Source organism: Somniosus microcephalus, chromosome 8 (genome assembly GCF_052327205.1).
Source record: "Somniosus microcephalus isolate GS21.2 chromosome 8, FLI_Smic_1.0, whole genome shotgun sequence".
NCBI classification, from domain to species: Eukaryota; Metazoa; Chordata; class Chondrichthyes; order Squaliformes; family Somniosidae; genus Somniosus; species Somniosus microcephalus.
In genome coordinates this window covers 137,002,958-137,018,412 of record NC_140994.1, presented here as the reverse complement: position 1 = coordinate 137,018,412, position 15,455 = coordinate 137,002,958, and the positions used below count along the sequence as shown (strand labels likewise).

Genomic DNA, 15,455 nt, shown 5'->3' with positions numbered 1-15,455 from the left:
GAACCCTGCCCCGTGGCGAGGGAGGGAGGGAGAGAGGGAACCCTGCCCCGTGGCGAGGGAGGGAGGGAGGGAACCCTGCCCCGTGGCGAGGCAGGGAACCCTGCCCCGTGGCGAGGGAGGGAGGGAGGGATCCCTGCCCCGTGGCGAGGGAGGGATCCCTGCCCCGTGGCGAGGAGGGAGGGAGGGAGCCCTGCCCCGCGGCGAGGGAGGGAGCCCTGCCCCGCGGCGAGGGAGGGAGCCCTGCCCCGCGGCGAGGGAGGGAGCCCTGCCCCGCGGCGAGGGAGGGAGCCCTGCCCCGCGGCGAGGGAGGGAGCCCTGCCCCGCGGCGAGGGAGGGAGCCCTGCCCCGCGGCGAGGGAGGGAGCCCCGCGGCGAGGGAGGGAGCCCTGCCCCGCGGCGAGGGAGGGAGCCCTGCCCCGCGGCGAGGGAGGGAGCCCTGCCCCGCGGCGAGGGAGGGAGCCCTGCCCCGCGGCGAGGGAGGGAGCCCTGCCCCGCGGCGAGGGAGGGAGCCCTGCCCCGCGGCGAGGGAGGGAGCCCTGCCCCGCGGCGAGGGAGGGAGCCCTGCCCCGCGGCGAGGGAGGGAGCCCTGCCCCGCGGCGAGGGAGGGAGCCCTGCCCCGCGGCGAGGGAGGGAGCCCTGCCCCGCGGCGAGGGAGGGAGCCCTGCCCCGCGGCGAGGGAGGGAGCCCTGCCCCGCGGCGAGGGAGGGAGCCCTGCCCCGCGGCGAGGGAGGGAGCCCTGCCCCGCGGCGAGGGAGGGAGCCCTGCCCCGCGGCGAGGGAGGGAGCCCTGCCCCGCGGCGAGGGAGGGAGCCCTGCCCCGCGGCGAGGGAGGGAGCCCTGCCCCGCGGCGAGGGAGGGAGGGAGAGAGAGAGGGAACCCTGCCCCGCGGCGAGGGAGGGAGGGAGAGAGAGACCCCGGAACCCTGCCCCGCGGCGAGGGAGGGAGGGAGAGAGGGAACCCTGCCCCGCGGCGAGGGAGGGAGGGACCCTGCCCCGTGGCGAGTGAGGGAGGGAGAGGGAACCCTGCCCCGTGGTGAGGGAGGGAGAGAGGGAACCCTGCCCCGTGGCGAGGGAGGGAGGGAGAGAGGGAACCCTGCCCCGTGGCGAGGGAGGGAGAGCGGGAACCGTGGCGAGGGAGGGAGGGAGGGAGAGAGGGAACCCTGCCCCGTGGCGAGGGAGGGAGAGCGGGAACCCTGCCCCGTGGCGAGGGAGGGAACCCTGCCACGTGGCGAGGGAGGGAGAGAGGGAACCCTGCCCCGTGGCGAGAGAGGGAACCCTGCCCCGTGGCGAGGGAGGGAGAGAGGGAGCCCTGCCCCGCAGGGAGAGAGAGAGGGAGCCCTGCCCCGCGGCGAGGGAGGGATCCCTGCCCCGCGGCGAGGGAGGGATCCCTGCCCCGCGGCGAGGGAGGGAGCCCTGCCCCGCGGCGAGAGTGGGAGCCCTGCCCCGCGGCGAGGGAGGGAGCCCTGCCCCGCGGCGAGGGAGGGAGCCCTGCCCCGCGGCGAGGGAGGGAGCCCTGCCCCGCGGCGAGGGAGGGAGCCCTGCCCCGCGGCGAGGGAGGGAGCCCTGCCCCGCGGCGAGGGAGGGAACCCTGCCCCGCGGCGAGGGAGGGAGGGAGGGAGAGAGGGAACCGTGCCCCGCGGCGAGGGAGAGAGGGAACCCTGCCCCGTGGCGAGGAAGGGAGAGAGGGAAACCTGCCCCGTGGCGAGGGAGGGAGAGAGGGAACCCTGCCCCGTGGCGAGGGAGAGAGGGAACCCTGCCCCGTGGCGAGGGAGGGAGAGAGGGAACCCTGCCCCGTGGCGAGGGAGGGAACCCTGCCCCGTGGCGAGGGAGGGAGGGAACCCTGCCCCGTGGCGAGGGAGGGAGGAAACCCTGCCCCGTGGCGAGGGAGAGAGGGAACCCTGCCCCGTGGCGAGGGAGGGAGGGAGAGAGGGAACCCTGCCCCGTGGCGAGGGAGGGAGGGAGACAGGGAACCCTGCCCCGTGGCGAGGGAGAGAGGGAACCCTGCCCCGTGGCGAGGGAGGGAGGGAGAGAGGGAACCCTGCCCCGTGGCGAGGGAGGGAGGGAGACAGGGAACCCTGCCCCGTGGCGAGGGAGAGAGGGAACCCTGCCCCGTGGCGAGGGAGGGAGGGAGAGAGGGAACCCTGCCCCGTGGCGAGGGAGGGAGGGAGAGAGGGAACCCTGCCCCGTGGCGAGGGAGAGAGGGAACCCTGCCCCGTGGCGAGGGAGAGAGGGAACCCTGCCCAGTGGCGAGGGAGGGAGGGGACCCTGCCCCGTGGGGAGGGAGGGGGGGGACCCTGCCCCGTGGGGAGGGAGGGGACCCTGCCCCGTGGGGCGGTGAATGCGATGCCCAGGTCATTTTAACTCCGGGGTCTCATTTGGTCTCCCAGCCAATCCCAGTGATTTTTAATTCCATAAATTCAAACGGATTGCTTGACTGCAGGAATTGTGCACCGTTTTTATTTTTTGAGCAACGTAATGTAACTTTAGCACTCCTGGTCATTGATCTGGTTTTGCCCTTGCAGACAGGGAATGCTGAACACAGACTCTAAATCCTTCACAGCTGAGGAGCTGAAAAGGGCCTTGAAGTTAATTAAACAAGAAGGCAACACTGAGATTGAAGAGGTAAGGAATTAGAAACAAATCGACCAGAATTTTCCTGCAAAAAAAAAAAGCTTGCTGTTTACGGAAGTTAGTGTAAAGAATTCACCTTTAATTATATAACTGAATGAGAACTCCATATATAGAGTTTCTGTAATTTTGCATCTTACTAGGACACCTGTAATCTCTCCCTCTTATTAAGTGTTTGTTTCTTGTGATCACTATGTCCTTTCAAACTGCTGGCAAAAGGCAAACATTTGTGTGGAGCTCACAACTGATGTGATATCATGAAGTTCCCCTCTAGTAAGCTGAAATTCTAACCTTCCCCACTTTGTTCTGTTGTCCTGGTCTGGCAGGGTGCAGAGCGTTATTACTTTTCCCCACCCCCAGCGGCAGTTTGAAAACACACAATCCAGTAATGAGGGGAACGGTATGCAGTGAGTTCATCAATTGCCCTTTTATAATATTGATTGCATAGTAATTCAGTAGAACTTTCAAAGCTGGATTTCTGGGTTCCTTATACTGGGAACTAATGAAGGAATGTGAAGCATTTAAAAATTGTAGGCTGCAAATATAAATTACACTAACTTTTAAGGGTTATTTTTAAGGGTCTCTTCAATTTACTTGAGTTGAATTTAAGTGCCGAATTAAACTGACAACCACAACACAATCAATTTTCCTTCCACGCAAAGCTGATTGATTCTTAAATGTCAAACTCTTGCTGAGAATTGAGTATTTCCAATCTTACTTTGCTTATCTGTAAAGCCTTCCATTTAGTTCCATATTTTGTCTTTGCTTTGAAAAAGCAAGACCTAACATTCTTTTTGTTGGGTAAGAGTATTAAGGGATATAGAACCAAGATGGGTAAATGCAGTTGAGGTGCAGATCAGCCATCATCTAATTGATTGATTGGTGGAACAGGCTTGAGGGGCTGAATGGCCTACTGCACTCCCTATATTCCACTTACAGAAGAGTCTATAGCAGCTGGGACTTGTGTGGCTGAGGTGTGCTACAGTCAGCTACTGCATGAGCTTAGTAATAACTTCTGCTGTAGTTTACCAGTAGTATGTTGGAAGGATCAAGATGCTATAATTTGGGCCCTTTCCCAACACTTGCTCTCTCTTCATGGCAGTTTCCATAGGCAGAGTCCCTTATGATATGAAACTTGTGCCTTTTTTGTATTGACTACGGGCTAGCTTGCACGGGTTTAACAATTAACCAACCAATAATTGCAGCATTTTGCTCTTGTAGAATAGAGATTCCTAACGAGTTCTGCTGTCCCTTTTCCATCTGACCATTAAAGCTACTTGTTCACATTCATCTAGTGTAATGCATAGAAGCAGAAAGACAGCAAGATACTAAGTACAGTAACCAGCTTTACAAAATGTGAACTATCCTAAAAATAAGTAGACAATCCAAAATCATTGTTCTTTCTAGTACCTTCTGAATGGCTGACTGTCTCTGGAAGGGATATGACCCTTGAGAAGCCTTTCTTGGTCCCTTGCGCGTAAAGGCAGAGCAAAGCAGGGAATTGAAACCCTCAAGTATGTGGGTTTTAAAAGTATCCTAAAAGGCTGAAAAACCTTCAAAAGTTGTCCTTCGACACGCTTTATAGCAAAATACACATTAACAATACAGGAAATGAGTATCGTTTTGGTGACCACACTTCTCGGTATAGTTGCTCTCAATATCCAGTAAAAGAAGAGATGGCAGGGCCATTTGTTCTCCTATTCTCCTCCCTCTCCGGGGGATGTAAAAGATCCCATATCGCTATTTGAAGAAGAGCAGGGGAGTTCTCCCCAGTGTCCGGGCCAATATTTATCCCCCAACCAACATCAGTTTTTAAAAAAAAACCAGATTATCTGGTCATTATCTGATTGCTGTTTTTAGGACCTGGCTGTGTGTAAACTGGCTGCCATGTTTCCTACATTACAACAGTGATTACACGTCGAAAGTGCTACATTGGCTGTGAAGCACTTTGGGACGTCCTAAGGTCATGCAAGGAGCCATAGAAATGCAAGGTCATTCTTGTTTCTTCCCTTGCCGTCAGTCACGCGTATAGTGAAGTTGTGGGCTCGCTGCATCTTGGGACAGGTGACCAAAAGATTAGTCAAAGAGGTGGGTTTTAAGGAGCATCTTAAAGGAGATGGAGGAGTTTAGGGAGAGAATTCCAGAGAAAAATCTACCTCTGTGCCTCTTTTTTGTTCATCAAGGGCCATGAGGAGAAGGTGCGCGAGACATTCCGCCCAATCAAGCAGCTGATGGAAGATTTTGAAGCAATGAATGTGATGATGGAGACCGACATGGAAATAATCAATAAACTTGTTGGCAAATTCAACAGTTCCAGTACGACACTGGAGGAGAAGATTGCAGCTCTATACGACCTGGAATACTACGTCCATCAGGTACTGCCAGAGCTTTCAATGTGTTACGTGATTGCTGGGGATTGGTGGTGAGGCTTAACTTGTATTATGGTTTCTCCTAGGTGGACAATGCCCAGCACCTGATATCCATTGGGGGACTGCAACTTGTGATCCACGCATTAAACATCACCGAGCCCCCGATTCAGGAGCATGCCGCCTTCGTGCTGGGATCTGCACTCTCCAGGTAACAACTTGCTTGTTGCACTCTTGGTAGGAGCGAGGTGTTCAGTACTCTGACTGTAAGATGTAACTGCAGCAGATGCTGGTGTAAAATTTAATTTGTCAAGTACGAGAGGCAGACTTCAACACTCAGTTTAACAATATTGACCAAGAATTTGTTGGAGCCGGACATCTCGCGGCGTGACCCGTTGGTTAGATTTTTTTTTTTCCCCCCCTCGCCCTTCAGCTCAAATTTTTTGAGCCACAAATTGCTGGAAGTCAGTGGGGCATCTGGGACCTTGGTGAACGACAGGACTAATGGTCTATCTCCTGAACGAATAAGAACAAAAGATTGAGAAAGAAACCAGAGGAATGACCGAAAAAGGAAATATGGTGAATTAGAGTCAAATTGGGTACAGAAAGAGAAAATAGAGAGGGAAAGAAAGATCAGATTAAGAAAGGGGGGAAAAAAAGAGATAAAGGAAAAGTAAGAAAATTTAAAAACCTCGAACAATTACAACCTGCAGGAATGAGACTCCACAGCTTCAGTTGTTCCCTTTCTGGGTCTCCGAGGTTGAGTGACATTGTGGGAATATAAATCTTATCATTATTAGGGTCCTTGCATCGTTAAGTACCAGCCCTAACTTTCTGCAGTGACTTTCATTTGTTTTAACAGTGCAAATGCAGCAATTTCTTGAAACTCACTGGGAGGTTGATAGTAAGCTCCCGTTTTTGAGAAGCTAATGGAGCGGTGCAGACATCCAGCAATTTGTGTCAATTAGTAAATCGCGGGGCCATCTTCTGTGCCAAAAATTGCTGGGCTATTTACACACTAATAAGGTGTGCACATTAAAGTCACCGTTATTTTTGACAGCCAGTTGTCAGCCTTGGCTCAGTAGTAGCATTTTCTCCTTTTGAGTCAGAATGTCGTGGGTTCAAGCCCCACTCCAAAGACTTGAGCACATCTAGACTGACATCAGTTCAGTACTGGGGCATTACTGCCCTGTCACAGGTGTCGTCTTTCAGATGGGATGTTAAACCTCTGGTGGACGTAAAAGATCCCATGGCACTATTCAAGGAAAAGCAGGGGAGTTCTCCCCGGTGTCCTGATCAATATTTATCCTCATTCACATTCACTCCCTCCACCACCATGCACGTGTCTGCAGTGTGTACCATCTACAAGATGCACTGCAGCAACTCGCCAAGGCTTCTTTGACAGTACCTCCCAAACCCACTCCCTCTGCCACCTACAAGGACAAGGGCAGCAGGCGCATGGGAACACCACCATCTCCAAGTCACACGCCATCCCGACTTGGAAATATATCGCTATTCCTTCATCGTCCCGGGTCAAAATCCTGGAACTCCCTAACGCACTGTGGGAGTATCTTCACCACATGAACTGCAACAGTTCAAGAAGGCGGATCAGTACCACCTTCTCGAGGGCAATTAGGGATGGGCAATAAATGCTGGATTTGCCAGCGACACCCAAATCCCATGAATAAATAAAAAAAATTAGGCTAAGTGTCAGATTTTGTTTGAATACGTTCCTGTGAAGACTCATTATAAATGCAAGTTGTTAAAACAATGGAAAATGGAATTAAATTTAAATGCGTAACACATTCATTATTAATGCTACGCTACACAATTTTGACTCAAATTTTAAACAATAGCAACCAACAATACCAAACAATACTCATGTGAGATGTCTCAGCCCTGCCTGTCTCATACAGACTGCTTTTTGATACCTTCAGTAACAGAAATCAACTGCTGTATAGAAACTGATAGATTTTACTCCTAATGTCTTGGTGATTGCAAATTCATAAAATCCATCTCTAATATCTTTCACCTAAAGCATTTAATATCTAGAATTTCATGTTTCAATAAAATATAGATGTATTTGTGTCAGCTGTGGCTCAGTGGGTAACACTCTCCTGAGTCAGAAGGCTGTGGGTTCAAGTCTCACTCCAGGGACTTGAGCACATAAAGCTAGGCTGACACTCCAGTGCAGTGCTGAGGGAGTGCAGCACTGTTGGACGTGCCGTCTTTCGGATGAGACGTTAAACCGAGTTCCCCATCTGCGCTCTCAGGTGGACATAAAAGATCCCATGGCACTATTTCGAAGAGGAGCAGGGGAGTTATCCCCGGTGTCCTGGCCAATATTTATCCCTCAACCAACATAACAATAAGAAATTATCTGGTCATTATCACATTGCTGTTTGTGGGAGCTTGCTGTGTGCAAATTGGCGGCCAAATTTCCCTACATTACAGCAATGACTACACTTATCATTGGCTGCAAAGTACTTTGGGATGTCCTGAGGTCACGAAAGGTGCTATATAAATGTAAGTCCTTTTCTTTTTCTATTGATTATTTGGTCCTGGATTTCTTATAAAGCCATTTGACAGCAGTGCATTTTTCATGCTATTGCTTCTATGCTTTTTGTTTGCCATGAATCTCTACATGTAATTTATATAAATGAGTTTATGATCTCTGCGATTACTGTCTTTAAAAGCAGACCATGCAAATATCTCGGCTTTCTGGGTGCGGCAGAGTTTGAAACTCCACCTCTCGTTAAACTGTGTTTTATTTTACCCTTTAGCAACCCAAAAGTTCAGATTGAGGCGATGGAAGCTGGGGCTTTGCAAAAATTATTGGTACTGTTGGCTACTGACCAGCCAGCGGCTATAAAGAAAAAGGTACTGGTAAAAAATCTCCGTGGGCCAGAGGGTGAGGGTGGATCTGTAGGAGGGAGCCAGAGTCAAAGTAGTGGCATATTTGTAGTGAAGAGGTTGCTGTACCATGGCCACTAGCTCAAAGAAAAATGTTGGTAAAGGTTACACACTTGGACTCTTAACTTGTGAAGTCATGCTCTTTTCAGCTTTAAAAAATGTACACACAAGCCTTTTTTTTTTAATGAGAGTAAATTTTCATTGCATTTGGGGGAGGAGAAGGAAGATTGGAAGTCAGGCATACTCCCCAAGCAAATATAACTCTTAATTCTCATCGTCTTGAAGTTGTACACATTGTTCAGGCAGCACCTTGAATATTGTATTGTGCTCTGGCTTGGGAGTCTAGAACTAGGGGTCACAGTCTCAGAATAAGGGGTCGGCCATTTAGGACTGATGAGAAATTTCTTCACTGAGTGGTGAATCTTTGAAATTCTCTACCCCAGAGGACTGGAGGCTCAGTCGTTGAGTATATTCAAGACAAAGATCGCTAGATCTTTGGATATTATGGGGATAGTGCAGGAAGGTGGAGTTGTGGTAGATGATCAGCCACGATTTTATTGAATGGTAGAGCAGGATTGAAGGGCCTACTCCTATTTCTTGTGTAAGCTGCATGAAGGACCCTGAGGCTAATTCGGAGTGTTGGAAAGCTGAGTTATGAGCTTAGTTAGAAAAATTTGCATTCTTCTATCTTGATAGGCGGTGAATGACTTGTGCCTGTTCCGCCATTCAGTTAGATCATGGCTGATCTGTACCTCAACTCCATTTGGCCGCCTTTGCTCCATATCCCTTGATACCCTTGCCTAATAAAAATCTGTTGCTCTGTCTGGAAAATTTCAATTGTTTTGCCTTCCACAGCCTTTTGAGGAGAGAATTCTAGATTTTCACGATCTTTTGTGTGAAACCGCATTTCCTGATTGGCCTGGCTCTAATTTTAAGACTGTGCCCCCTTGTTCTGGATTTGATTATCAGAGGAAATAGTTTCTCTTTATCTACCCTATCCAATCCTTTGATCATTTTAAGCACCTCAATGAAATCACTACTCAACCTTCTAACTTAAGGGAATACAAGCTAATTTTATGCAACCTACCCTCAATTTAAGCCCTGGTATCATTCTGCTGAATCTGCACTGTACCCTCTTAAGGCCAGTAAAGTGTTTCTGTGGTATGGTGCCCAAAACTAAATACATTACTCCTGATGAGGTTTGACTAAATCTTTGCAGAACTAAGCATAATTTCCTCCCCTTTGTATTCCAGCCCCTTTGAGAGAAATGCCAATATTCCATTTGCCTTTGATTACTTTTTGTACGTGCCCACTAGCTTTTAGCGATCTGTGTACATGGACTCCCAAATCCTTTTGCTGGTCTCTTGCCATTAAGAAAATATTTGGATTTGTCTTTCTTGGATCCAGCGTGGATGACTTCACACTGCCCCACATTGAACCCCCATCAGTGGCCAGTTTTACCCACTCACTTAATCGTATCTTATAGTCCACTGTAAGGTCCCTTTAGTGGAATACAAAATGTTAATGCTAAACACTATTTTAAGTTGAGCCATATCTGCAGGACGATGGGCACAAACTAGTAAAAAGGCAAGTTTGTGACTGATGTTGGGAAACATTTCTTCATTTTGAATGGTCTTTCTGGTAAAGTAATGGAGCTAAAACCCAAGGCAGTTGGAGGTTATGGGGAGAGGAATTGTAGATTTTTATAAAAGGGTGTATTATTGGGCCAGATCGCCCTCATTTGTTGTACTTGTTTTTCAGGCTCTCTTTGCGCTCTCATCTATGTTGCGTGACTTTCCCTTTGCCCAGCAGCAGTTCCTGAAACTTGGAGGCCTGCAAGTGCTAGGACAGCTCTTTCAGGCGAAGGGAATGGAGTCCCTGCGTATTCGAGTCATGACGCTGCTCTATGATATGATCATGGAGAAGGTGAGGAAATGGGCCAATAGAAAGACTTTGTCGTGAAATACTCAGTGTTCTGCAAATAAAGCTGGCATTTACACCATGCTGACTTCCTTCACCGAGCACGCCATCCTCATTGTGACTTTGTCACACAATCTTTATCTTTATTGTTTTCAGGTCACCTATTTCATAACTTGGTTCAAAGGAATTGTTTAGTTTCAATTGACTCATACTAATTTAAATAGCTGCTGTCTGGCTGTGACTTGACTTTGTTAGTATTCTTAAGCCACTCAAATGTTACTCTTGTGACTTGATGCCAAAAATACTGTACTGAATTAGTGATTTGCAACTGTCTGGGATCCAAGTATTGTCCTGTGACCTAGCTCCACAAAATGTATTTTCAGATTTCTTGAGACAGATTCTTGTTGAGATGCCCTTGTTCATCTGAGTTCAACAGAGGTTAGTTTCCAGGGGATCTTCAAGGAATGGCAGCACCATTCGAGACTCGTCAGATACTGATGCAGTCCGTGTCCATATGCAGCAAGACCTGGACAACATTCAGACTTGGGCTGACAAGTGGCAAGTAACATTCGCACCACACAAGTGCCAGGCAATGACCATCTCCAACAAGCGAGACTCTAACCATCTCCCCTTGACATTCAATGGCATTACCATCGCTGAATCCCCCACTATCAACATCCTGGGGGTTACCATTGATCAGAAACTGAACTGGACCAGCCATATAAATACTGTGGCTACAAGAGCAGGCCAGAGGCTGGGAATTCTGCGGCGAGTGTCTCACCTCCTGACTCCCCAAAGCCTTTCCACCATCTACAAGGCACAAGTCAGGAGTGTGATGGAATACTCTCCACTTGCCTGGATGAGTGCAGCTCCAACAACACTCAAGAAGCTCGACACCATTCAGGATAAAGCAGCCCGCTTGATTGGCACTCCATTCACCTTCAACATTCACTCCCTCCACCACCGGCGCACTGTGGCTGCAGTGTGTACCATCTACAAGATGCACTGCAGCAACTCGCCAAAGCTCCTTCAACAGCACCTTCCAAACCCGCGACCTCTACCACTTAGAAGGACAAGGGCAGCAGACGCATGGGAACATCACCACCTACAAGTTCCCCTCCAAGCCACACACCATCCTGACTTGGACCTGTATTGCCTTTCCTTCAGTCGCTGGGCCAAAATCCTGGAACTCCCTTCCTAACAGCATTGTGGGTGTACCTACACCATATGGACTGCAGCGGTTCAAGAAGGCGGCTCACCACCATCTTCTCAAGGGCAATTAGGGATGGGCACTAAATGCAGGCCTAGCCAGCGACGCCCACATCCCATCAATGAATTAAAAAAAAAAGTAGCCAGTTTAATTGGCAGCCCTACTGGCCAGCACCTAGACAGTGAGTCAGAGGTCAAACTAGCAACGTCCTATTCAGGTAACAAACAGAAGAAGAGACATAGTCTGGGTTAGTTGTGGAAGGCTGATGAAGGAGATGAGGAAGTAGCAGATTCTCTCCTGTTTCAGATAGAACTGGTCAGAGTTGGAGAGAAAAGGCTGACCATGAAAAGCCCCATTAGTGGAGCAACTTAATATCGTGGCACGCTTTGCTTTATATATTATTATTATGGGAAGTGTTAACAGAATAGGTAAAATTCAGGATTTACTACTCTGTTCAGTCACATAATCTGCAAAATAAAACAGTTTCTTAACTTTTTTTCAACAGCCTGGTTTCACCAGAGTGTTTTACCAGTTCTGCCTTTCAGACTGTTGTGCATAGAAAAATAGGAGCAGGAGTAGGCCATTCAATATGATCATGGTTGATCCTCTATCTCAATACCATATTCCCGCTCTCTCCCCATACCCCTTGATGCCTTTTGTGTCTAGAAATCTATCTATCTCCTTCTCAAATATATTCAGTGACTTGGCCTCCACAGCCTTCTGTGGTAGAGCATTCCACAGGTTCACCACCCTCTGAGTGAAGAAATTTCTCTTCATCTCAGTCCTAAATGTCCTCCCCCGTATCCTGAGACTGTGACCCCTCGTTATAGACCCCCAGCCAGGGGAATCATCCTCCAGTCTGTCTAGCCCTGTCAGAATTTTATACGTTTCAATGAGATCCCCTCTCATTCTTCTAAACTCTAGTGAATACAGTCGTAGTCGACCCAATCTCTCCTCATACGACAGTCCTGCCATCCCAGGAATCAGTCTGGTGAACCTTCGCTGCACTCCCGCTATGGCAAGCCTATCCTTTCTTAGATAAGGAGCCCAAAACTGCACACACTACTCCAGGTGTGGTCTCACCAAGGCCCTGTATAACTGTAGTAAGACATCCTTGCTCTTGTACTCAAATCCTCTTGCAATGAAGACCAACATGCCATTTGCCTTCCTAACTGCTTGCTGCACCTGCATGTTTTCTTTGTGACTGGTGTACAAGGACACCTATGTCCCTCTATACATCAACATTTCCCAATCTGTCACCATTTAAATAATACTCTGCCTTTCTGTTTTTCCTACCAAAGTGGATAACTTCACATTTGTCCATGTTATACTGCATCTGCTATGTATTTGCCCACTCACTCAACTTGTCTAAATTGCCTTGAAGCCTCTTTACATCCTCCTCACAACTCACAATCCCACCTAGTTTCGTGTCATCAGCAAACTTGGAAATATTACATTTGGTTCCCTCATCCAAATCATTGATATATATTGTGAATAGCTGGGACCCAAGCACTGATTCCTGCGATACCCCACTATTCACTGCCTGCCACCCCAAAGAGGTACATGCGAGTTTACAGTAACCAGTTGACACAAGGTGTTCGATTTGTTACAACCACAGATCATGCTATCATATGACTCGATATTGGGTAGTAAAGATAACCGGCACAGGACCTGCTTACAGGAGACACCAGCAACACTGAACCCGAGAGAATATCTAGAGCAGACCTGAAATGTGTAACACTTATCAACTCCCTTACTGTGGCAGAAATATCTCTGGCTAATCCCTCTTCCCTTTTTGAATCTAGATCTTTACCTGCACAGCATTTTCTTTCAAAAACAGTGTGTTCCTACAAACATTTCTTTGCAGCCGGGTTCATTTTTATTTCTTTTAAATTACAAAAACCTGTTAAATCTATGCCAACCAAGTTAGTCAGATTCACTGCTTTGGGTTATGCGCTGAAGTTGAGGAGACAACCCTGTGCAGGAATGTAGATGTGGGACAGTCTCTGAGGCAGTGGTCCTGATGTAAAACCAGCCAGTCAATGACAGTTGTTTGAGATTTAGTCCAGATGCGAACTCTAGTTTCCCCATTTGATTCCTCAGTTAGAAATATTTTAGTATGGGTAGCAGAAACTTGGAACTGGAATATAAAGCAGTAAATCCAGGGGTTTGGATGTTAACTCAATAGCTGAGTGAAGATTAAGTGTATTAAGTATTCAGTATAGTTTGATTACTCTTTTGCAGAAACTTATCGAAGAAGCACAAGACAACAGTGCTCAACACAAGGAGAAATGCCGTCAATATGATGAGGTTAACTTGCTGCCTCCCATGCTGGAGCAAGACTGGTGCATGCTGGTTCCAAAGCTCTTGACGTCTACTGACCACGACACGAGAGAGAAGGTCTTGAAGACCATGAACCTTATGATGTCGTACTGCAGGGGCGAGTACCAGGCTGTGCAGGGCCTGAGCTCCTCGCTGAACATGCTCCAAGCAGAGTATGAGGAACTGGCTGCTGAAGAGCACAGAGAGGGAGAGCAAGATGGTTACTTCCTGGGGCTCTTGAACTCTGCCAATGGCATCATTAAGAAACTGGGATGATTGGTGTCAAAAAAAAATCATCTGGAACTGGTTTCAACTTTAACTTAAAGATACTGTGACAATATATTGTGAAAGGTTTTACTTTCCTGAGTAAATTTAAGCCAAAGTGAACTTCAGGCTAACATGTCTCTTTCTATTTGGAATGTATTGTAATGCCTTATGATTAAGTGTGAAAATGAAACAGTTGGGTTAGTAAAGCCCTTTGTTATCTAAGTTGTCCTCTTCACCTCTGGTTTTAAAAGAAAACTGTGCATTTTGTTGTGTATTATTTATGCTGTATTGTGTAAATTCAGTATTCAGCAAGCTGTCTTTCTGTTAACTGACTGATTCCGAAGCTTTTTTTCCTCTTTGTACATTTTGCTTTTGATCCTCAAATTTCTCCAAGATCACATTTATTCTTTGAGGAGTCAGTAAATGTAATCAATACCAGACATGCAGGCCGTGGGTCCCATCAGATCGGTACCGGGGCCTTCCTGTTGATCTCATTCACCTGTCACTGGTCAGTAAATGTTGCTCCTGAGTTGGAACAGAGGAGTGCAGAAGGGGCAATTAAATGCTGACCAGTGTCCACTTTAAAATAATAGTTGGTCATTAGTTACAATGAGTACTGTAACATCTAATGGGTGTTTGAAAAATAGTGATTGAGAATGTTTTACTGAAGAGTTTAACACTTCTGCATATTTAAAATTATAGAGAAGAATTTTACTTATCCTTATTTAAAAAAATATATATTCGGTTTCCACCAGCACTTTTTTTTTTAAATGCCTGGCTACTGAAATTTCACAATGATTTCCTCCACTGGTGGAGGTGATGTTTATAACACTGGATGCATCATCTTTCAAGTTTTCTGTATCCAAACAAAATAAAAATGTAAATGTGTGCTCAATGAGTTCTGTTTGCAGTGAATTACTGATATGTTCAAATCTCCGCTTCAGCTGCAAGAATTTAAGAGCATCTGCTTAGTGCGGATTAAAAGGTAGAAGTCAGTGCTTGATGTGCTCCTTTAAGAAAAATATTATTGTACAGGTAGTGGTTTTGAATCTTTTCTGGAAATATATGGGATAAACCTCTGTTCTAGCTCCTGAAAGAAAAAAAGTGAGAATCAAGTTATTTGTATCTAGGCAAAAATCAGGCAAGGGGACAAGTAAGTTTGATTTAGTTAATGTTCAATATTTTGTGTCAACCTTAATAGTCTTGATGATAAAACTCTCTTTACTCTCTTTACTCCTCTTTTCTCTCCCCCCCCCCCCACCCCCCCAAAACAAAAAAGACAACTTAAGTTTTAAAAGGGCAACCTTTTTTATATGTGGTTTACATTTTAGAAATAGCTGGATATTTCATTTGAAAATTGGTCAGGTGGTAATCCAATTGGTTCAAAACTGGACAGGTGATAATCCAACTGCAAACTTGCATCCACAATTCTTCAGAAGCACAGTGGAGGAAGAAACTGTTCAAACTCAACTGCCTTGTTCAGTTTAGGTTTTAAAAACATCTTAGATTGCCATCTGGTCCAAAATCAGATGGATAATGGGCCACTGATAGCAGCTACAAGTGACCTAATTCCAAGAACTGCTTAGGATGGGTAGGGCTACATATTTTTAAAATGATCTACATGTACACAAAGCAATGATGCTCATGTGCACACAGCAGTTTTTTTTTTGAGACAGCAGTGGTAAAACTAGATTGTTGCTGTCCAATTTTCAATTACAAAAATTACTGGAAGGCGAATCTAGGAAAAAAAAACATTTTAAGTGACACTGATGTATTTTTAAGTTAGAATAGAGGGCAAATGCTGGCAACCGGCAATACAACCGGATGGCATC

At 47.4% G+C, this 15,455-nt stretch overlaps 1 protein-coding gene across 2 annotated transcripts in view; it reads left to right on the top strand.

The window, feature by feature from the left end:
• The window catches only part of sil1 (SIL1 nucleotide exchange factor), a 40,549-nt gene extending 26,028 nt beyond the window's left edge, over positions 1–14,521 (top strand). For both annotated transcript variants that reach the window (XM_085995155.1, XM_085995156.1), the window contains exons 5-10: positions 2,520–2,619; positions 4,809–5,000; positions 5,081–5,202; positions 7,775–7,871; positions 9,666–9,830; positions 13,279–14,521. In XM_085995155.1, coding sequence (XP_085851281.1) covers positions 2,520–2,619; positions 4,809–5,000; positions 5,081–5,202; positions 7,775–7,871; positions 9,666–9,830; positions 13,279–13,632 — 1,030 coding nt within the window. In that variant the 3' untranslated portion in view covers positions 13,633–14,521. The remainder of the gene's footprint in view (positions 1–2,519; positions 2,620–4,808; positions 5,001–5,080; positions 5,203–7,774; positions 7,872–9,665; positions 9,831–13,278) is intronic.
• The last annotated feature ends 934 nt before the right edge of the window (positions 14,522–15,455 follow it).